The sequence below is a fragment of the Rattus norvegicus genome, chromosome 16, assembly GCF_036323735.1.
Source record: "Rattus norvegicus strain BN/NHsdMcwi chromosome 16, GRCr8, whole genome shotgun sequence".
Lineage (NCBI taxonomy): Eukaryota > Metazoa > Chordata > Mammalia > Rodentia > Muridae > Rattus > Rattus norvegicus.
Window position 1 is genome coordinate 58,476,101 of NC_086034.1, and position 24,111 is coordinate 58,500,211.

General features: G+C 38.4%; 2 protein-coding genes across 16 annotated transcripts in view; one reads left to right on the forward strand and one right to left on the reverse strand.

The window, feature by feature from the left end:
- The window catches only part of Vps37a (VPS37A subunit of ESCRT-I), a 43,976-nt gene extending 41,299 nt beyond the window's left edge, over positions 1-2,677 (reverse strand). For 4 of the 5 annotated variants that reach the window (XR_596484.4, XM_063275236.1, XM_063275235.1 and 1 more), the window contains exon 1: positions 2,313-2,447. Coding sequence is in view for 4 of the 5 variants with exons in the window: in XM_063275236.1 (XP_063131306.1) it covers positions 2,313-2,437 (125 nt within the window). In the remaining variant the exon portion in view is untranslated. Of the gene's footprint in view, positions 1-2,312 lie in introns of all 5 variants that reach the window. The other variant, NM_001024867.1, reaches the window with a different exon arrangement.
- A 104-nt stretch (positions 2,678-2,781) lies between these two features.
- Positions 2,782-21,946, forward strand: Cnot7 (CCR4-NOT transcription complex, subunit 7). 11 transcript variants are annotated; one of them, XM_017600125.3, is made up of 8 exons: positions 2,848-2,984; positions 4,247-4,458; positions 6,616-6,809; positions 11,931-11,969; positions 13,324-13,485; positions 15,648-15,792; positions 18,450-18,560; positions 20,357-21,946. In XM_017600125.3, the coding sequence occupies exons 2-8, from the start codon at positions 4,342-4,344 to the stop codon at positions 20,483-20,485; spliced, it is 897 nt and encodes a 298-aa protein (XP_017455614.1). In that variant the 5' UTR covers positions 2,848-2,984; positions 4,247-4,341; the 3' UTR covers positions 20,486-21,946. The 11 variants fall into 11 exon arrangements, with proteins under 11 accessions (NP_001100783.1, XP_017455614.1, XP_038950462.1 ...); XM_017600128.3 differs by lacking the exon at positions 2,848-2,984 and adding an exon at positions 3,173-3,394; XM_017600127.3 differs by lacking the exon at positions 2,848-2,984 and adding an exon at positions 3,184-3,524.
- Positions 21,947-24,111: the final 2,165 nt, after the last annotated feature.

Below are 24,111 nucleotides of genomic sequence, written 5' to 3' on the forward strand. Positions count from 1 at the left end.
ATAAAAAATCAAGAACATTACTAACAGAAAAGAGTAAAGGTTAAGGAACAGTAGGACTAACAGAGTCTACAAGTTTCCAAGTTGACACAGGGCGGAAACCTTTGTCAAGTTTCTCCAAAGTCAGTCACCTTATTTTACACTATCTTGCAAATGTAGCTTGTAAAGGTGTTTGGGGTTTGTTTGCTTATTTGGTTTTTGTTTTCAAAGCAGGGTTTCTTTGTATAGCTCTAGTTATCCTGGACTCTGCTGTGAAGGTTAGCAACAAACAAACAAACAAACAAACAAACAAACAAACCACCATTGAGAGTGAGGCTGACTTGTGTTAGAGTTCAGAAATTGCTAAGTACCTTAAACTAAGGGAGACTTGAAGACTTAGGAGCAAATTCTGCTGCCTTCCTATTTCTTAATCCGCATTTTCCTCTGAAAGTAGTCATAAAAACAAGAGTTTCCTTTCCTCGTGGATGATGAAAGGAACCTAACACCTAGAAAGGCTACTCTCAGAAAATCCTCTTTCTAGAGGAGAGGAGCTCTGTCCCTCTGACCAGGTAGAAGGAAGGCTACACACAAGTAGAGATAAGAACAGGGAGAGTGGCAGCACTTGGGATGCAGACAGCTAAATCCCTGAGTTTAAGGCTACCCAGGCCTACAGAGAGGGCAAGTAGAGCTATACAGGGAAACCCTGCTTTGAAAACCAAAAACAGGGGTTGGGGATTTAGCTCAGTGGTAGAGCACTTGTCTAGGAAGCGCAAGGCCCTGGGTTCGATCCCCAGCTCCGAAAAAAAGAACCAAAAAAAAAAAAAAACAAACAAACAAACAAACAAAAAAAAACCCCAAAAACAAATAGGCAAACAAACGCCAAACACAGGACTTGGTACGTTCCTCCATTTCAGTCAACTACCATTAGATCATGCCCTTTTGTCCAAACACATTCCTACCCACCTGCCTATTCCTAAGAACAAAACGGTTTCCCTGGGACTCTTGGTCTTCATTTCTGAAAGCTCAACGCCACATAAAATTTTGCTTAAATAAGTCTATATGTTTCTCTCGTGTAGCCGACCTAAAGCTTTAAGAGCATGCATGGATCATGACCTTGTGAGCAGGGGAAAAGCCATCACACCTAATACTTGAAGAACTTTATGAATTTAATTTTCCACAATGAAACCACCAATAAAGGATGGCTACTCTTTTCTACTTAAAAAGACATTAAATTAGACTTTGTGAAACTTTCCTACAACGAAGAATGAATGAGACAACCAAGAAACTCAGATCGGTCAGCAACAGGCCTCATTCAAACTGATGTTGCAGTGAATTTTTCTTTTGACAATTTCATTTAAAACAAATGGAGATTATAGCTTATTTGCTTGGTGAAAAAAATGGATGTGTAATACAAAAATAGCCCCTGACAGTGTTTTCACTAACTCAATATTATCTCACAGATGTGTGTATATATGTATATATACATATATTAGTATTATATAATACAGTAAAAATATTACACATTATGTGTAAAATGTGAGAAGGCTTTTGAAAATCTAGAGTTTAATCATGTTGGCCTCTATACATAAAATATGCTGTGAAGCTGTTAATTAATTGTAAAACTAAAATATTGCAAAGCAGCTCTAATATTTGAAAACCTGTAGCAGCCACGGTCATATCTACTTTAAACAAAAAGATTGCAGCAAATGACTTTACAGCTTTTTTAAAGTCGAAATAATCTGAATTCCTGTATTTCTAGTTAGACTACGATACAATAAGCAAACTCAAAAGACAAACTCATATGATATATGGCAAGTCCTAAATGTGGAGCTAAATACAAGAAAGTGAGAAGTCTAAAGACTCTTACAAGACAGAGAGAGGTTATTGGAACAGGGTGAGCTCTAATTACAGATTCAAAAGGATTATCACCAGGACAGAGTTAACTAAAAACACTGGCTTCCCTTTCCTTCGATGTTGCAACAGTTTAATTTCTCACTTTGTAAAACTTGGGAATTATCTTCCCAAACTGTCTCTAACCAAGTGTTAGCATATTAACAATTCGATGCAAGGCTACAATCATCGGTGGATCAAAAGGAAAATTAGCGTGGAAGCTAGGGATGCTGAATATAGATAACTATCTCCGTGGAGATGAGAAAGTCAAGAGAAGGGCTGAACAGCAGTGGGCCACCAGCGACACACTCGGGAAGCAAGCGCCTAACCCATTGGAAGGACTATCAACAGGAGGCAGCTGGCGGAGCGGCCTGAGGAGCTGCACCGGTGTTGCAGGCAGCCCGCCCTCCTGTCCTACTTTACCCTCGGTCAAAGCCACCAGTCACCTGGAATGGGAGTTCCGGAGTGACTCGATCAGCCGCTGCTTCTGCTGCTGAAGACTGGTGAGGCCGGCAGGGGACCCGGCCGCGGAGGATGACGCGCTCTTGGTCAGGGGAAAGAGCCAGCTCATCCTCCTCGGGTCCCCGGGCCCGAGGCCCTAGAAGGTTCCGGCCTGCTCTTCCTCGCTTAGCCCAGTGGTTCCTCAGCGACCGAGCACGGCCGGGACCAGGCGCCAGGGGCCGCGCCTTCTCCGACACGCCGTACTCGCGAGTCCCAGGCTCCAGCCGGATTAGTTATCTCTGCGGACGGCTGGAAAAGGGCGACTCGCCTGCTGGACAGGACCCGGTGCGCTCTCGGCCAACACCACCCGGTCAGTTAGCTAGGCCCGTCGCCTGTCCGGGAGCTCCCCTGCCCAGCGTCAGTCACCTGCCCGGCCCGCCTCCTGAGAGCCCCGCCCACTCGGGGCTTGCGTCATCATGCCGCGCCCTCGATAGGACGTGCGAGGAGCGACGTCGCAGCGCTGGGCAGAGCGCAGCTCCGGCTCCCCTTTCCCCTTTGCAGGGCGAGAGCTGTCTATGGGGCTCCCTCTGCCGCCGCCGGTACCGCCACCGCCACCGCCGCCGGGTGCTATCTCTATGGCGAGGAGGAGGAGGAGGAGCGCGAGCTCAGAGACACAAGTAGATCCGGCGGGACCCGGGCGTGCTGGGGCAATGGGAAAGGGGCGGGAGTGGGAGCCGGAGAGGGCGCGCGATGGCGCCCGCTGAAGCGCGGCTGTGGTGGACAGAGCTGGCAGAGGGGGGGTATTAGAGGGGGAGGTAACGGGCCGGGGGCCTGTCTGGGGCGCGGCGCGCAGTGATGACGCCACCGCTTTGTACCTGGGACTTCGTTGTGGGAAGGAAATTGAGAGTGGAGGGCGGTGGCCTACTTCTGAACTAGTAGCTCCTCTTCGCGGTGGTTGGGAGTCAATCTGACTCTAGTAAATGCTATCAGCACCCTCGACCTGGCTGTGTGCCAGCGAAGAGAGTTATCCTTGACATGAATGCGTCTGTGCTTTCTTCACGTTGCCCACGGAGGACATGCGACCTCAGTAATGAGAAGGCCTTTGCTGCCTCTTCAGGGACCCTGAGACCGCAGTAGAGAAGAGGGGTGGAGGAGAGCGGTGTTAAATTACAGTGTTTCCGTAGTGTGTGAGTGTACCGACGTTGGCAGGAAGGAGAGTAAGAAAGAAGGCGTGCCCCTCATCACCTTTTGTTTCTGAGATTTCTCCAGCTTGCATTTACGAGTTTAGGACACAAAGCCATCCTCCTTTCACTCGTTTATTTTGTTGGGGGGGGGGGGGGTTATTGTTTGTTGGTCCCTGTTCGTCTCTATTAATTATCTCATCACTGTTTACCTTGTGAACCTTGTGTTTATGGCGTAAATATGAGGTCCCTTTTTGGCAGCCAGGAGAAATGTTTTTGAAATTAGAAATTTTTAAATGCTCACATTTCATTGCCTTCCTCCTTTCTCCCTCCCGCTATTTGAGCATTTATTTCTGAGATTGCCTGATGCTTTTCAAAACATTTTTTAAAAATAGTTCCTCCAATCTGGTTTGAATAAGATTTTAAATGTTTTGTTAGAAGAATAAAAGCAAGCATTCTATTAAGAAACGTTTGATTTCGTTAATTTCTTTTTTTTTTTTTTTTAAGCTTGAAATGGATCATAGTTTTGTGAAGAGTGAATTGAATTCGGAGCAGATCTTAGTGAGATTTATATTCACCTGGCAAATCGGTGTTGTGGTGCTTTTATTCCCTATATATTAGCTCTGTACCTTAAGAAAAGTAACTTTCTAAAACTTGATTTTGTTATGAATCATGAACTTTGAATAAGTAACCTAAGGTTTATACCAGCCCAGTTTTATAATTCACATTCATGATATCGGTGCTTTTTATTTCAACAGGTACACAAGTAAAGAGTAAAGTATTTTTATGAAACAAATCTTCAATCAAGTATAACATTTTGATGCTTCGCATCTAGACTCCTTGTGCTGTCACTATGCCAGCAGCAACTGTAGATCATAGCCAAAGAATTTGTGAAGTTTGGGCTTGTAACCTGGATGAAGAGATGAAGAAAATCCGTCAAGTTATCCGAAAATATAATTATGTTGCTATGGTATGGACATGACTAAATCTTTCCAAATGCCTTTCATAAGGGTGAAGTGGGAAGTGTGTGTGTGTGTGTGTGTGTGTGTGTGTGTGTGTGTGTGTCACACAAAGACAGAAAGAGAGACTGAGACAGAAAAAGTGAGAGAGTGAGACAGAGAAAAAGAGAGATAAGGAGTGAGAGACTGAGACAGGTTTCTGAGACTTGCTGATTAAGGGAGGCTGGCTGGCTAGGAAGCCTTGGGCTCCAGCTGCCTCTGCTTTCCAAGTACTTAAATTGCAAGCCCACGGACTATGCACCTTTAAACACAAGATTCTTGAGATTGAACTCCAGTCCCTGTGATTGCACGCCAAGTTCTTTACCAAATGAACTGTCATCCTCAGCCCTGGAGTGAGTTTTTAAAACCCTGAATTAATCCCTTTTCATTGATAACTAGGGATTAATTTAATTATAAAAACAACTTCTGTTTCCTTCAGGGAAGGCTATCAGAAACAAAACTATTTTGACAAGTTGAGTTTTTTACTGCTTGCCATCATTTGCAAGGGATTAGGAATCAGGGGCATTTGAATAAAAGTGGCAGACATGCTTTAGGATTTGGGCTTGCTTCACCTGGCTTTAAGGGCTTAAAGGAGACAGGCTTTGCTGTGCTCTCAGGAAGCTATGGCATTCCTATGGGTTCTTACTGAGTCTGAGCTGCTGAGTGAGAAGGCAAGAGTGTGATATACCAAGGCTGCAGGCGTGGAGGAGTCACTCATTGTGGTTTAGACTTTTTTTGCTAGGGAGAGGAGGACATGGTTACAGAATTTACTTGTCTGATGTACAGTTTTGTGAAACTGATTACATTCAGTGGGAGGACTCTAGAGCCTATCTAAGAATGTCAGCTCAGCTCTTAGCAATCCCAAGGCCATGCTACTAGTACCAGATAAACTTTCAGAAGCCAGTGAGTTCCTGGGTATCTTTATACACAAACAAAAACCAAAGTAGATCCTTTAATAACGCATTTCCAAAGCTCCAGAAACACACTAGATCATTGAACAACTCTGCTCTTGTATGTGGTATTCAGTCTGCCTAGAATGTTGGGATGATTATTTTTCTGCTGTGTTACTACATTTTGTGTATTTGTTATAGCTAACCTGTTTTTCTTGATCTACACAATTACTAGCTCTAGAAGGCAGTATTTCAATGTCTTGCACCTCTTTCCCTGGTCCACTTCAGGTCTAGCCTGTTTATTGACTCCAGTAATTGACTGCTGATTGTATTAAATTCAGGAAGTTTTGATTTCTCTACTGTTTCATATTGACTTACTATTCTCCTCCTCCTCTTCTTCTTCTTCCTCCTCCTCCTACATTTTCTTCTTCTTTTCGTGCTAGCCTTAATTCGAATTCTCATGCTAAGCTAATACATAATTTTTTTACTATCACAAGTTTTTAAAAAAAGTGCATCTCTGTGAATGAACAGGATACTTACTTAAAATAGGAATATCTGTACATAACATACCATTCAATAAAGGTGTACTTGTCCATAATTAGAGCAGAAACTTTCTGTTTGAGTGGGGACTATTATTTTTATGAGCAGAAGAAATTGCTAGTGGTATATCTCAGATAATAAGGAACAGCTGCATTACAGAAATAGCAGCCTGCAAGAGGGACTGTGAATCTTGACATGCTTTCTGTGAATTAGACAGAAAATACCTGGGCTAACTAAAGAAATGACATTAATGAGACTTTTACTTTGGTGTCAGATAAATGTCTCACTGCATTGTTTGGAAAGCACAGTATATTTTCTACTTTTAAATCAATCCTTCATGCAGTTTGAGTTTAGTAATGTAATGCTATAAGTGTGGTTTCATATGCATACTCCTTAGGAATGAGATTATGACTTTTCCTTGGAAATGAAGGAAATATTTGCTTGAGTTTATTATGAGTTATCAGTACAGGGTAATCATTTAATGACAAATTTCAACTAAGAAAAAGTAATTTAAGTTTATAGAATTTTGAGGCTTAATAAGTAATTAATGCTCTTCATGCTTTTAAAATAATCATTGACTATCAACATATAGAATTTCATTGTAATAGAATTCTCTGACTTGTATCAAAAATTTTCTGAGAGTTTATGGTTGTATTTATGACCATCTAGTAAATACTGAATTTTACAATTACTTCACAGGACACCGAGTTTCCAGGCGTTGTTGCAAGGCCCATTGGAGAATTCAGAAGCAATGCTGACTATCAGTACCAACTGTTGCGATGTAATGTAGACTTGTTAAAGATAATTCAGCTTGGACTGACATTTATGAATGAGCAAGGAGAATACCCTCCAGGAACATCAACTTGGCAGTTTAATTTTAAATTTAATTTGACGTAAGTGGGAAAAAAATATATGACCCCAATTTCCCTGGAAATTTATTAAATATAGAAATTCAAAAGCTTAGGCTTATTATTATGAGGCAACTGTAATTGCCTCATAATTAGAAAGATAATAAAAACTTTCTAATTTCAAAGACTTTAGTTATAGAGATGTTATTTCTAAAATATGATGACTGATTTTATGGAAAGTTGTGAAATTGTATTTTTGTTACTGTTTCTGTTATGTTTGTCATTGTTTAAGGTGCTGCAGATTAAACCTGGGATCCTAAACATGACTCTTACATTTTACTATTACATTTTGCTGCTGTTTTACTTTTTTTGAGACAGAGTCTCATTACATAGCCCAGGCTGGCCTGGAACTCTCTATGTAGACAGCGCTAGGCTCAAACTTTCAGAGATCCATCTCTTTCTGCCTCCCAAATGCTGGGATTAAAAGGCATGTGCCACCACACATAGAACGGTCACATTTGTTTTATGCCCAACTTGGAATTCATATGACTGGGGTGGCACTTTGCTGACTAAGCACACGGATACCATTGAGCTACACCTCCAATCTACTATAGATTTGTTAAGAGAGTCATTGCTCCTGTGAAGAAATTTTATCACAGTCATACTTTGCGTTCTAAATACTTACCACATGTAGTAAGATGTTCTTGGAAAATTGGGGATATTTTCTTTTTAAATTCATGTTCTTTAAAGGACTATTCCGATGTAATCCTTAACCTCTTAATCTACATACAGAGGACGTAATAGTATTGAAACTTGCATATATACCACAATCTGATGTCTAACTCAAATCTTTGGTATAAACTATTTCTTTAGTTAAAATAGTTCTACATTATTTATTGTAATCGTCATAGCTGAAGGAACTGCATGAAGGTGAGTCCATCCTTTTGACACAGCATCACTGGCTAAGTTCATGCTCAAGAACCATGCAGTTGGATTTTAAAATTTATGTGTATATAAATATATACATACACAGACACACACAATGTTTTAAGTAAGTTTGCCACATTTATAACTATTGTGGGATACATGTTACTTCTGAACTGTAGGAATAAGTGCCTAGTAGGGGACAGGGGCATGTTATTTCTGTTCAGGCATGGAAATAAAGTATATTCTACACTATGTTACAATATTTTGGTCCCCTTCTGCTTTGTAGCCCGTATTTGTGTAATGTGATCAAAAATCTGGTTTGAAAAATAGCAACAGAACACAATAAGAAGATCAGTGTTAGTGTCTACATAAGAATTCTTTGTTGAATATGTACTGTGTCACATGTAAGACCTAATGAATAGCAGGACTGATGGTTTTAGAAGGTGATAGTGTCAACACTGCAGTTGTGGATCCTTAAAGTGTGTTGTGTTAATCCTGTAAATAATACTGAGAGCATCTGAATATCAAGTACTGTACTAACAGCCCCTGGAGACCCTCTGAAGGCCTGCGTGCTCACCTCCACTGTTGTAAGGCTTCATGAGTACCACAGCTCTGGAACAAGTTGAAAATACCCTCCCATGCTTTCCTCACTGTGCTCTTTAGTTTTTTCTATTTTATTTCTTCAAGGTTTTTTTTCCCTTCAAATTAATCGTCAGGATATTGGGTTTTGTTTGTTTTATTTTGTTACATAAGATACATAGTTTGTGACTGGGAATTAGTATATCGTGTTTCAGCTAGTAAAGCTGGTAACCTCCTTTGCTAGATGGTAATTTTTGTAGCAGTGACTTTTCTATTGTTCTCTGAGGAACATTTTGATTTTTTTCTTACTCAAGCAAAACTAGTTTTACTGCCCATTTCGCTACTATTTATACTAATGGTAGCATCATAGGAATGGTAAAGAAAAGAGTGTAAAGGCTGGTGAGGTGACTCAATGCTTAAGCCCCTGCCATCATGGTGGACAATCTTAGGTATAATGCTCAGGACCCACATAGTAGGAGAGAACTGAAGTTATGATATAACCTTAATATGTGTGATATGATGGACATGTGCCTGCACACACACGATGAAAATTTTAGTTTAAAATGTTGAAGACCATAGTGAACAACGTTAGTCAGAGCAAAGGCTTTTGAGAAGATGAAGGTAGCCCTGCCTGATGTGGGCAGGATCATAGCAGCAGCTTAGACGCTGAAGAACGGTGGAATCCACCTTGTTGAATGCCTAGAAGAACATGTCAGTGCACAAGGCTCTGCGGCTAATGCTGGTGAACATTGTCCAGCATCATCGTAACGTAGTGCTTTTCATGTCTCTCTCTCTCTCTCTGTTGTCTGTGCTTGTGAAAATGTTTTGTTTAATTCTCACATTGGTCCGAGTCAGGGTTCTTCTAGGTTTGCCAGTGTCCTTTCAAGTTTTACCATTAGCATCAAGAGAGTAAATGACAAATCATTACTTATGATAAAAAGATTTGTGGAAAGATATGTATGGTCATAGTATGTATCACATTAAACTTTGCGTAGATCTTGAGAGTAGGGTAGCACAGAGAAAAACATGCTTCAAGTGTTACTTAGCATTCTCCGAATCTTGAAGGCATGATTTGTAATACCTAAATCAGTATTAGGTAACACTTAGGAACAAATAAATGCTCTCTATGTAAAAATAACTTTCCTTAGGCATATTGGTATTTTGGTCACTGTAACTATTATACTTACTGTGGGCTTGTTTATTAGTGTGTGTTCTAAAGCTAAGACTCTGCTTTCTTTGCCCAGTGCTTGATAAACTCTGTAGCAGAAGAGCATCCCAACCTTAGTTAAGGAGAACACTGGCTGCTACAGTATCCTCTTCAGAGCTAGACTTGAGGGAGCTGAGTGTCCTCACCACTAATATCCTAAAACTGCTGATCTGATAGATAGTCTCCTCAGGTTAAAGGTTATGGTGAGGTAAACACACTTGCCTGGGGTAAATTTACCAACATGAAGACTATTAACATTGAAGTGTATTCATTTTAGAAAACCTGACTTTAACAATGTTACACTGTTAGAAATATGAAGCACATTTGCTGACCTTCTTTTCTCTTTTTGTTTACAAGAAGAGCATGCTTTTGAAACTGGATAGTGTTGAAAAGTTGAAACAACTTTTACAAGTTTCTCAACACTTCCTCCTAGTTGTTGTATAACTTATAGTTTTGGTATATATTAAGGACATCTCATTTATATATGGTACTGTTATTCAGAGTTCTGAGTAATTGGTTACTTGACCTTTTTCTGTTTCTTTGTTTGTTTGTGTGGGTTTTTTGTTTGTTTGTTTTTGAGACAGGGTTTCTCTGTGAAGCTATGATTGTCTTGGAACTTGCTCTGTAGACCAGGCTGACCTCAAACTCAGAGATCTACCTTCCTCTATTTCCCAAGTGGGCCTTTTTCTTAATGTTCTGTAGTACATCTCACTATGCTATGATGGATGATTAGGACATATGCTTTAAAATTAGATGATAGCTGGATTGGACGACCAGGTGGATGATTAGGGTACACGCTTTAGGTTTTTTAGTGAGCCGCTCTCATGGTTCCTGACTTATGATGGCTCAATTTACACTTTTTGACTACATACAGAAGTAGTATGCATTCAGTGGACGAGGCATTAACTTTTGAATTTTGTTCCTTTTCTACAGCAGCACTATGTACTCTGCTGCAGTGCTGGGTAGCAGTAGGAAGCTTATGGCTTCTGCTTACAGCTGGCTGCTCTCTCATATGATAGTTTACATTGTACTCTGCTGCCAAGCCATGTAGGTGATCTAATAATATGTTCACCTTTTTGATACTGTCTTCCTAACTTCTAATGATATTATCAGGACATAACATTAATCATGGAGGATCTGTATATCTTTTGGAAACTTTGTGGTTAATTTATTGGAAGTAGAGATCTCAATCCAAAGTTGAAAACATTGTTAAGCTTTATTTATTTATTCCCAGAATGAATATTTAAGTTTTAACTAGGCACATATGTGCATATTAAGAAACAAGCAGGCTTTTGCTACTGTTTTCTGAAGTTGTAGTCCTTTGCAAGTTGGAAACTCGTGCTCAGTTTCTTCCATCAGAAGAGTAAATAGCCTATTGTGAATAGCTTGCTAATTGGACTTGTGAGAATACTTCCTTTTTAGTTGTCTTCTTGTCACTCATAGCCTTTGCAATTTTAGGTATTTTTTGTGTTATTAATTTATTTAAGTTTTTATTATTTGAGTTTATTTGGGTTTACTAATTTAATTTATTAAAAACTAAAGATGGCTAACCATCTGTATAACTATCTGCATTCCAGCTTATCTGTATTTTAACTTGATGATTTTATCATAAATTTTAATTTGTTGGAGTTGATATTTTTATGAAAGTACACTTGACTTATTAAAGGAAAGTCTGTTTGAAAGTAAATGACACTTGAAGAAGGTATTGTATCAACCCTATGATGGGTATCCAGATGGGATAATCCAGAAATTCTTTAAATGTTGGTAAGAACACATGTTAGAAGTGTAAGTTCTTATAATAGGGTTGGTTCAGATGATAAAAATAGGAAATTTGGTATTTTTACATAATTAGTAGATAGTGCATCTTTAGGATATTAACTGAAAATAGCCATATATACCTATGCCTTTTGGGAACTCTTTGGAGGTTTTTACATGGTTTTCATTCATATTCTGTCATAACTAGAGATTTTGCTACCTTAAATCTCAACGATAGATCTAACAGGCAATAGTCAACACCAGATAAAATTTTTAGATTTTGACTAAACAATGTTATAGTTACCCTTTAACGTTAGTGTTAGTATTTTCCCCTTTATTGCTTTAATGTTTAAGAGTAGAGAAAGTAGAATATAGAACATTTAAAGAAAAGGATAGTACACTGATTTGGAAATGGGACTCCTAATTGCTATGGAATTCCCCTTACTGTAGAAAGTTTCCTTCATCCTCTCTAGAGTTTGACCTCACTCATAAGGCTATGAGTTGGGTATTATAAAGCATGAGATCTATACCAAACTTTATTATAAAAGACTCATTCTACGAAGCTTAGACTTGAATTATATATATTTTGCAGAAGAGAGAAAGGGCCTGTTCATATGTCTTTGTTTGCCAGTCTTACTTTATTATAAAATACCGAGGTATTGCTCCAGGTCTCTCACCTGGGAATTGTGATTCAATAGGTCTGGGACTGCATTGGGACCTGGGAATCCATATTTTTGGTAAGTTCCCCTGGTGATTATTATCATTGGGCAAGTTGGGGAAATAATGACTTACAAACCCTACCTCATCGATGCAGTATTTAATTTGGTAATGGTTACCTAATGTTACTGTAATAAAATAAGTTGAGCATGTGGCTAAGAGCAGCCTGAGCCTGGAGAACAGTCTGCTGTAGTCTGATTGGTTAAACGTGTTTAAACAGGTTCAGTGTGAGCCCAAGGACCTCATTTAAGGGACATGATCTTAGTATAATGAGATATTTAACTAGGGTCTGAGGCGGGGCTGCATTGGAATTTATTCTGATATCTTTCCTACAGGATTTTTCAAGAGAAGTCATGATGTAAAGTGATGGTTAGGGCTCCTTTCTGTTTTTAAATGTTTCAATTCTTAACTTTGTCATTTAGTTCTTGACAGTCTGGAAACTAAAACTGACCTTTGAAATTGATTTCCAGAGAATAAACTACAAAAATACAATTAGTCAAAGATAAACATTTATTTTGGTTTTGTTAGTTTTATTGCAATCTTTCATAGAAATTTTCTTTTGCTAATGGTAGAAAGCAATGTTAATGTTAACAATAAGTAAATAAAAATAAATGGTAAATCCACAAGATACTTTTTTATGAATCTTCATCTTCTTAATATAATACCTAACGTATTTGTGCTCAGAAATTACAGGTAGCTTTTCCTCTGCTTTAAGTAGAAATGTGCAGAACTGGTTTATAGTTAGGCTTCCTGGCTTGGTTTAAGGTCATCTGTCTAGGATTGTATTTGCCTCTAATTGTATGCGATTGCTGGAAGGAGAAATGATGTCATAACTGAGTCTTTAATTCTGAACAGTTCACTGCTTACTAGAGCCACCGAAAGGCTCCTCATTTGTGAGAGGAGGCGTCTCCTTTCTCTTTAAGATGGAATGTAGTTTAACTCAGCCACAAGAGATGTTGGCCACTTGGTGTCTCCTTCCTGGTTCTGCTGAGAGCATGAGAGGTGTGCATAACCCCTCATGGCTGTGGCTACAGCTCCATCTGGCAGCCCTAAACTAGCTGCAGAGACTGAAAAGAACATGTCTGTGGTAGCCTCTGGTGAGTAAAAGACCCTTTTTAAGTCCAGTGAGATTTATATAATGTTTAGAAGCTGATGAGATTGAGTTGATGGTAAGGGTTAACTCACCATTGGACTGTTTCAAATGATTATTTACTTCTTGGATACTTTTCATTTTATTTTTCTTGATCATTGTGAAGCATTTGAATGGTTGGACATAAACCAGTCCTCTGTCTTGTTTCTGCACTATAGTTGTAGGCGTAAGTGGAAAACAACTGATAATGGAAATTTTGACCATTTTTTTCTCTCTCCTGCCAGGGAGGACATGTATGCTCAGGACTCTATAGAGCTACTGACAACGTCTGGCATCCAGTTTAAAAAACATGAGGAGGAAGGGATTGAGACCCAGTATTTTGCAGAACTTCTTATGACCTCAGGAGTGGTTCTCTGTGAAGGGGTCAAATGGTTATCATTTCATAGGTAAAAAATAAAAGGGTGGGGGGGACATTGCAATATGCATCCATCATATATCTGCCTTATACCTGTTTGGGTCACTATACCAGCAATTCTTTGCTTAGTTCTAGTGAGTTAACTGCCACGAGCATGTGTAATACCTCACTGAGAACGTTTACCTTTTAGCAAGGCATGTGTTTTAGCCTGGGGGAGGGATTGGTGCTTAGTGGAAAGAATGTAAACTACAACCAACTTTCGTTCAAATCTGGCAAAGCTATTGAGGATTTGTGTTCCTCTTCCTTCTTAACCTTTTTTTTAAGTCTTAGTTTATGTTTATATAAAGGGAGGTATTAATTTTTTAAAAACTTGATAGTACTTTCCTGATGTTAGCCACTGTGCTGAGATGCTAAAACTGAACACAACAGACTAAAACTTTCCCTCCCATGTACTTTCCATTCTTCTAAAGGTAAAGCAGCAATTTGAATGACGTAGTGTCTAGTGTGGCATGTTATACAATAATAAGTGTTACGAAGAATTGATCCACAAAGACAAGACCAAGAACGGATATGTAGGAGGTTTTTTGGTTTTGTTTTGTTTATTTTGCTTTTTGGTTTTGTTTTGATGAGGTGATTGGGAAGGCTATCCTTAGAAAAAATGTCTTGCAGATATTTCTCAGTGGTTGATTACAACCCATACAAAGCATTTCATTTTATATACTCTGTATGTGATGATGTTTAATTCTTTATTATTATTATAAAAATAAAACCGGATAGTTAAGGAGGATTTAAATATTAAACAAGCTAGATTAGTCCATTCAATATCAAAGATATGTCTTTAAAGTCTAATCAGTCTATTTTTTTTAATTATAAATTCTGCCAGTCATGGTACTTGGGAGACAAAAGCAGGTAGATCTCTTGAATCTAGGGCCATCCTATTCTTCCAGCCTAGCCAGAGCTATATAATGAAGACTGTCAAAAATTAAATAGTATGTATATAAATTCTAAACTATAGCATTTTATTAGAAGTAAGCAAAGCCATATTGCTGTATTTTAGAGAACTGGCAAAGTTACTTCTGCCAACTATTAGTGAATTTAAGTTTCTGCTCTTGGGTACATGTACCAAAGATCTTCCATGGTAAAACTCCCCTTTCAAATTATAAGTAAAATAATAAACATCAAATAAAAGTTTATCTTGTATGTCCTCTAAAAGATAGGTTCAGTAAGGTCATTTGCCAAATATGAGTTCAAATTATAGGTGAGAAAAAGATATTTTATAGCTATAATTCCTTTCCTGTAAACCAGTGGAGAAAATCCATGTACCTAAAGGTCCATGTACAGCAGACATTTGTCTGTATAGAGATCTCTGGGTTGGGCACTTGAGGGAAGGCTTGCTGTCGCAGGCCCATCATAGAAAGTAACGTCGAAGGAGTTCAGGAGTGGAGGGACCTAGGCAGCTGGTGAAAGACTGGTGATAAGGATGTGTGACCTCAATTTGAGGCAGAAGGAGAGATGGTGTTGTATTAAAAAACAGTTCTTTTCCCTGGTTCCTACCTGCCATATTTAACTTTCCCATTGATAACTATCTCTTGGAGAGTTATACTGATATAGAAACAACATTTGGGGGAATGTACATCCTAATAAAGTCACTTAGTGGAAATGAAATACTCTGTTAGGGATTTATTCTTTGAAATTGGTGAGTGTCACCATCTCATGTAAATGGTGACAAGGTTTTACATGGTTTTTGCCTTTGAAACATTAAGTCTTGCTAGCTTATAGCATTTTTCATATACCTTCCCATTCATCGTGTCAGTGACCTTACTGAACCTATGTTTTGGAGGTGTGTACTTGCATGTGTATATGGTGGTCATAACACTCAGATTTTACTTGGACGTTTGGGATCAAACTCAGGTACTCATGTTTGAACAGCGTCTCCCCAGCCCAGAATTTTACGTATCAGAAAAATATTATTTAAATGACTATAGAGTTAAATTGATAATATCATGTGTTTAAGATGCTGAGTGATGAATTTCTGCATTACAGTTATGAATGTTTCTCTTTTCATTGCTCCTGTTTGCACATTGTTGTTAATCCTTTTGCCTGTAGTATGACTTATTTAGCTTTCTACCTGAAAAACTAGGTCTTTCATGATATTAATGTATTTTTTCTGTATTCTTTTAATCTTTTTATTAGTGGTTATGACTTTGGCTATTTAATCAAAATTCTGACCAACTCTAACTTGCCTGAAGAAGAGCTTGATTTCTTTGAGATCCTTCGATTATTCTTCCCTGTCATCTATGATGTGAAGTACCTCATGAAGAGCTGCAAGAACCTCAAGGTGAGGCTTCGGGAGACTTTACCTGGAGCTTGAACAACCCTTTCACAGGGATCGATTGAGACCATTGGGAAACGCAGATATTTATGTTATGATTCGTAACAGTAGAAAAATCACAGTTATGAAGAAGCAGTGAAAATAATTTTATGGTTGGGGGTCAGCACAACACAACTGTATTAAAGGGTCGTAGCATTAAGAAGGTTGAGAAGCAGTGATTTAGACCAAGTAACTTCTATAATATCTTAGGCCTGAATGTTTTAAGCCATGTTTTAAAGATCATGTTAAACACAGTTATATTATCTGATCCTGTTGTTCTTAAGTAGTAGACGGCCCTCTTCCAAGCTGCAGTGTTCATCTTGACAGGAGAAGGTTTGTTTTGGGTTTATGTTTTGATTGGTTGGGTTTTTGTTTTGTCATAGATTTTTTAAATTTTATTTTATGTATATGGGTATTTTGTTTGCATGTGTATCTATGCACCAAATGTGTGCCTGCTGTCTGAGGACATGAGAAGAGGGTATCCAGTCCCCTACAATTGTAGTTATGGATGGTTGTGAACCACCATGCTGTGCTTGAGCTGAACCTGGGTCCTCTGCAAGAACATCAAGTGTTCTAACCTGCGGAGCCATCTTTCCAGCCCAGAATAAGGTTGATTAATATATTAATTACATTAAATATATTTTATATACACACACATTCTGTGGACGTTCATAGTAAGAGGTAGCAGAGGCTAGAGGAGAGCGCTAGACTCCTCTGGAACTGAGTCATGGGTACTCGTTAGCTGCAGTGGGTGCTAGGAACTTGGTCCTCCACAGCAGCAGTGCTCTAGGGGCCAACTCTTTAGCCCCTAGAATAAATTTTTTAAAAAGTCAAGCTAAGGGCCAGGTTTTTGTTATTGATGCCAGATTGAGAATCATGAACTGAAACGAAAGTATGAGGTATAGCACACTTACTGGGCCTATTACAGCGGTGCTCACACTCCCAGCACACAGAACTATCCTAAAGATACAGGTTGTGGTTGACGAGCAGCGGGCAGCGACATTCAATACTGTTCTAACGTGGTTTTCCTGACTAGAGACTCTTTATTGTTTCTTGTTGAAGTATGTTATTATTTACATAGCTAAAACTGATTAGGTTTAAGTACTGTATAGTAAATATGTAGTTTCCATATAGATAGCAGCTTATTCTGATACTACTTAAAATATGTGACCATTTATTCTTAACCTTTGAACAAAATAAATGTTTCCTGATTAAAGTACTTCGGTTTAAGAGCAAATTCACCTGAGTTGGCAACGGATCCCTGGCAATACAGTGAGTGGGTTTTTAGTTGCTGGATTTTAGTGTGATATTTAAATTATAACTAAGGAAACAAGTGTATTTATAGCCAGTATTGTCCCTCTCTTCAGTAAAACCAAGGTTGGTCAAGTTTCTTTAGGCTTTAGAAAAGTGAATGTGTAAGCTTTGATTTCAACAATTAACTGAGAATTGCAGGACACAGGTGTTTGCCTCCAATATAGGTGTGGTGCCATATAACTGGGAGAAGTTCTTTGCAAGATTATTTCAGACTATCAGCTGAAAGTTGTAGAATTCTGTGTCATTTGAGGTTTCCTCATAAGTGAACTCCAGCAGAGTATTCTGATTGCTTACACAGATGGGTGGCATGCTGAGAATCTAAGTCTGATCTGGCTCTGACGTTTTTGTTTTTGGTTTTTTTAATTGACAGCTTGGTATGATAATAGTTTTCATAAATAGTCCTAACTCTTTACTCATCTATATATTCAGAAATGCCTAAAAATATATCAAGTATTTTCTTGTGTGCTGTGTGAGCTGCTCCCACTGAAAGTGTATGTTAGTGATAAGGTGCTGCCAGTCGTTCACATTTAGTCTGTGTCTGTATTACCAGTGGCTGCTAAGGATACATAGTGCACACAATGCTGTTTAGCACAGAAGTAGTTGGTGGGCAAAAGTCCTATCAAGCTAGGATGGGACTTCGGAGGGCCTGACTTGCTAGTAAAGCCTTTGTAATTTAAGGAGAGCGTTGATTGGTAGTAGTCTGCTTCTGTCTGTCTTTTATTTCTTCTCTTTTCCTTTCACATTCTTTATTTTTCTCAGTCATGGCTATATTAATGTAAGCATATCATAGCAAACCATTCTAAAAGAGTTATATCTGTAAAATTCTCTTCTTAGTTGAGAAAATGAACATTATGTGGCAGACTGACAGCAGTGGTCTGAACACTCGTGCTGTCTTTGTTTTATTTAGTTGTAAATACTTCAGGGGATGCCTAGATATTTAAAAGGAAATGCCTGTACTCAATACTGAGTTTTTAATGAGTGATGGCACAATACACTGAGTGTGACTAATACCTGTTACCCTGAATCTGATCTACTTCCTCCATATCTGTAGAAAATTGTTTGCTTGTCACATGCCTTAAAATGTATAATTAAGATAAAATTTTCCTATTAGAATTTCATATTTGGTAACAAGGCTTTTATGGTCCACAAATGTATTGCAGATTAATATTTTATCAATCCCCTTGCCATCTTTACAAGGTTAATCTTTACATATTAAAAACTTATTCATATTTTTGTCAGTGTCTAAATGTATAGTTGTGAGTTCCAGTCCCAAAGTCTTCTCTTTGACAAGCGACTGTTCTTCCCTCTAGGGTGGACTGCAGGAAGTTGCTGAGCAGTTAGAGCTGGAGCGGATAGGACCTCAACACCAGGCAGGATCTGACTCACTGCTTACAGGAATGGCCTTTTTCAAAATGAGAGAAGTATGAAGACATCAGTGCCTTTTTCTTGGTTGTTAGGTAGAGAACATTAAAAGTCTGATGACAAAAGTTTTGGGCATTAAGAACCTACTAAGTGAAGATATAAATAGAGGTACTATATAAGTTACATCCACCACATTTGAATGAAAGTGTTAAATAAGTCCTCCTGAAATGTCATCCAAAAAGGAAAGATAATAAATTCTTTATAGAATAAAAAATTCTTTTATTCTGAAATACGTTGCTTACAGAATAAAGGATTATGTGATTGTAGAAGTCATGTACATATGAACATACTGTTTTTTAGATGGACAGAGCAGAGGCTAGTGACTTTAAGCTGAAAGTTAGTGAGGGAACACTAGAGGCCTTTCTTTTTTTTTTTTTTTTTTTTTTTTTTTGGTTCTTTTTTTCGGAGCTGGGGTCCGAACCCAGGGCCTTGCGGTTCCTAGGCAAGCGCTCTACCACTGAGCTAAATCCCCAACCCCACTAGAGGCCTTTCTTAGACCCCACAAGTGCCCTTCTGAGTCAGGGAATGTGTGTCAGAGTTTCCTTAGTTTGTACCTTCTCTTTCTTGAAAATGGTGGTGAGAATAGATTTGCTCGTCTTTCTTTGCTTTGAGGGTTTTATAAAGTAGAACTTAAAGTTTTTACTAAGTCTTAAAGGGCTTTTTGAATTATAGGTATTAATTAACTCTAAAGTCTGATATATAGTTGAATTAAAAGCTATTTCAGGAATTCCCCCATTAAGTACTTCAAGAATAAAATTGATAGGAGTAGAAGGGTGATGTGTAGTGGAACGAAGTCTGTTTTTAGGATAGATAACCATCCTAGTGATAGATATCACGGTTACCTCACTGGTGGTAATAAAACAATATTTAGTTATAGACACATACACACACATATAGATCCTATTTTTTGTTTGGTACAAGTGTGTGTATGTGTTTGTGTCCTATTTTGGTTTGGTACAAATCGTGTATGTGTATGTGTGTGTGTGTGTGTATGTGCATACACACACACATGCATGTAATGCATGTATGTATGTATGTATGTATGTATGTATGTATGTATGTATGTATATAATGTACCTACAGAAACACATTTTTACAGAATACTTGCTGTGGAATTATTTTGAGTGTATTCTCTTGGTAGAAGTATGTTATTGATACAAAGCATTTGATCTGTGTTGCCAGGTAGTATCAATTTAGAAGTTACTTGAATTGTCCACTTACGCAAGTAAATTGTTTAGTTTCAATATAGAACCACCTTTTGGATTTTTATTTTAAAAATGCCTTATAGCTAGTTAATGGTGAGTTTCTGGCACCAGTTTGTTAGCTTTATTGCCCTTGGCTTCAAGGCTGGCAATGTAGTGAGAATGTTCAGGTGTTTACTATCTATAACATGTTTAGGGTTTGGTTAATTTTAATCAATTCAGCCTTGCACTTAGACTTAAGACAACTTAAAATGGTGTAACATCTCCTCTTCTTCTGCCATTATCTCTCTCATTCTTTGAAGGTTGTTATATTAAAGAAATTAAACGGTCTGCATGTTTTTATGCTCATAAATTCTCGTTAAGATGAAGTAAATGTTAATGAAAAAGAAAGACTTGCATTTTAAAGGGTCCTTGAGCCCTGTAGTGAAGGGCGTCAGTCAGTCTTATTCGTTAAATATGCAGTATAGCTTCTCCAGGGAACATCACGGGAAAGAGTTGTTCTACCTAATTAATAGCAATTACAATGTTGAGATATAAACTACAGGTCATATCATTTGCTTAAGATGATTTTTTTCTTTCGATTTTATTTTTAGATGTTCTTTGAAGATCACATTGATGATGCCAAATACTGTGGCCACTTATACGGCCTTGGTTCTGGCTCATCCTATGTACAGAACGGCACAGGGAATGCATATGAAGAGGAAGCCAGCAAGCAGTCGTGACAGGAAATAGTCTTCTTATTTTTATTTTATACGAGTTACACACATGCTTGTATATAGGTTTTATCATCCCTTAAATAATAGGCAATACCTGCCCCTCCTTTGGTAGCCCTTCTTTTCTGCTTTCAGTAATAAGTATGGCCTTTCTTAGCTATGATCTTAATAAATTAAAGTACATTCAGGTTAAATCTGGCCTTAATTTAATACACCTCTTATCAAGCTTGTGTGACAAAGCTACATTACTGAATAATTTGACAAACTTTGCCTACTTGAGCTTGGTTTTGTTTTTCCCTTTCCTAAATTAACTAGCATTGACTGTAATTTATTTCCCTCTTCCGTGCCTCTCCTCCTATTCTGCAGTACTTATAGGTATTTAAGATTGTGGACCATCAAGTTTGCACTTTATAGAGTGATTTCAATCCTCTATTTTATCAGAAATTGTGATTTTTCTTGCTCTTAGCTAGAAAAATGACCATCCACCACCTTTTTACAGTATTTGCTTGTTTTTGACATTCAGAGTACAGCACGTGCATTGTGCAAATTGTTGATTCAACGGGACTAACAAGAAGACAAGGAACTACTGAAGAGCCTAGTAACTACTGTTTCTGTGTGTAGTGTTTAACCTTCCGAACACATCTCCTGTCTGTTGGTTTCTAATTGGCATGCATAGGCTGCTATGTGACTGAAGAATTTCAAACCAGCTTTACACCCTTCAGGAAGAAGCCCTTGCGATTGGAGGTTTCCACTCTGCCAGAAAGAAACTGGCGTTTAAGATGTGGAACTACAGTTTTATGACAGCAACGCTTCCCTTGACCGGCTTCCTTTTACTCCATCACTTTTACCCTTAATGTTTTATTTTATAAACATATTTATGATGTTCTTGATTTGTTGACTACGCAAATCAATTTCATTAAAGTCCAAAGATAACAAGTCTTTAGGTACATTTTATATCAAATTAAAAATACAAAAAAAAATGTGATTTCATAAATGCTACAAAAATAAATAATGGAGAGATTTGGTGCAAAACAACAAAATGCAAAATATATATATAAATACACACATATAGCTAATAAAATTACCTGAGGAGTGTAATGCTTGTTTATTTTTTTGTGTATATCTTTGCAATCTATTTTATATATATTGACAAGAGACTGTGAAATATTTAGCCATGCAGAATACGTGACCACACCAGAGCATGTGTTGGAAGATTTTGGTGAACATTAACTCTACCCTGAAGTGACGGACTACAAGTTGTAATGTGTGTTATCTACACTTCAATCAATAATATTAGAAAGTCTCCAACTGTTAGCAACACAGTTCATTTCCCTTGTACATTCTGTATACATGATACGAAAATGCTGTACCTGGGCGGTCCTTTTTAAACTAAACATTATTTGCAAAACAGAGGGTATTATTTGTTTTTAAAGCTTTTGTAAATAAAGGCTTCAAGAATGTTTTCCTATATATTTGTGACTGGTGACTTTGGTTTTGAAGCATGCACTTAGAAGTGTTGAATACTTGAGGCATTTTCTCTGGGAACAGGATTTGGTCATGCTTCAGTACCTGGGGTGGTGTGTGTGTGTGTGTGTGTGTGTGTTTTCAATAAATTGGTCTGGTTTTTTAGTGTTTAAAGTTCCAGTAAGCTAGCAAGTGCAAGGCCCTGGGTTCGGTCCCCAGCTCCGAAAAAAAGAAAAAAGAAAAAAAAAAGTTCCAGTAAAGCCATCTGGTCCATAAGTAAATTCTCCAGCCTGGGTCTGGGCCATAAAACAAGGCATGCTGTACCCTTTATATCAACTGTCTTCTCTTCCTTACCCTGACTGAAAGAAGACGGGGTGTGGAGGCTCACATCTCTAATCCTGCTGTTGTGACTGTCCTAAGTCATTATTCACTATGTTGGTGAGTTCAGCTGCACTCCCTTGCAAAAGAATCTTCCCAGTTGAGCTTTTTATCTGATTACATCCCATCAAGGGAGGATGGGGAGGGCCAAAATAGCCTCATTTGTATATCCAGACACTCTACCATTGCACAGCTTTTCCTTAATTGTATACATCCCAGGAGAGGTTATAGACCTGGAAGATGAGGGGAAAGTTGAGTATATGCAGATAAGGAGAAGCCCTCCTCCCCGTTTGGTAAAGGCTTTCTAGTTACAACTGTTATAAAGGACGGGTATCCATACCATTGCAAGTAACCCTCACCTTATGCTCGGTAAGGAAACTCTACAAACTCAGTGTTTCCTCAGAGCGAAGGTGGGCCTCGATTTGCGCTTGGAACCCTAGGCAGACTAAATGCTTCTATCTGCCCAGGAACACCTAGCAATGGGGAAATCCTAGGATGATTGTAAGTTTGATAGAGAAGAAAAGCCTGGCTTCAATCCCCTGTAGCCTCCAGAAAGGATAGAAGGGGATCTCTCTGTCTTTGGCTTCTGTAAGACTTACAAACTAAGTATATTTAGCACAACCTTATTATAATTTGTTTTGAAAATTCAAGATAAGGCAGTGTTCTGTGGTTTCTTTTTGGTCTTCCTCTCGGAACTGGAACTGCTTGGTCCATAGTCTCTACTGCTGCGTTTCCTGATTGGTTTCAATCTGGCTTTCTTCTCTAGAAGTAGTAACAACTTTTGCTCAAAACTGTTAAAACCTTAACATATCTCAGTTTTGAACACATTTGATCCATTCATCTGGAGTCAGCACTCTACAGAAGAAAAGTTAAACTGGTCTATAAGGCAGTCTGCTGTACTTTTGCATCCTGCAAACTGAGTGGTTTTTTAGTTTTAAATAGTTGGACTGCAGAGCATGTCTTGACATGAAAATTATGTGAGATTCCAATTTCAGTATCTATACATGAAGGATTTGTGTAGATTTATTTTAGTATATGCAAATGAATGTGTGCACCTGGTGCGTGCCTGGTGCTTGGAGAGACTGAAGAGGGCTTTGGGTCCTCTGAGGTTACGTGTGGTTATGAGCTACTGGGTGTATGCTGGGAATAAAACCCAAGTTTGGGAAAGCAGCCAGTGCTCTTAATCACTGAGCCATCTCTCCAGTCCATAAATGAAAGGTTTATTGTAATTGAGCCACATTAATCATCCATGAATTGTTCATTTTATTTGACAGTAGGAAAGATGGCTTGCTGCCTGTGATGTGCATGGTCATACTCTGCTGGTAATAATTTGACAGCATATGGAGTGCCATATGTATTGAAACAATACTGTTGTATTTTCTCTACTACCTGCCCATTATATCAAACAGGACATGTGCAATTTACATGTGCTTTCAGGTACTTGAGAGCATAGCTTTGGGGAGGTTGACTTTTATATATATATATAATCCTGATAGACTCAAGACATCATCACTATTATCCTGGTGTCTGCTTGGTTTTTATTTTACATTTTCTGTGTGTGTCTGTGCACCACATGTGTGCTTGATGCCTATGGAAGCCTGAAAAGAATGTATCTGGCCCCCTGGGTTATAGTTGTGAGGTATCATATGGGTGTTGGTAGTCAGACCCACATCCTCCAGAAGAGCAGCCGTGTTCTTAACTGCTGGTCTTCAACAGTGTCTGTCTACATGTTTGCGTGTTCAAGCGGTTTCTGGGCTTACTTAGACCATACACTCCAGCCCTGGTGAGTGCTT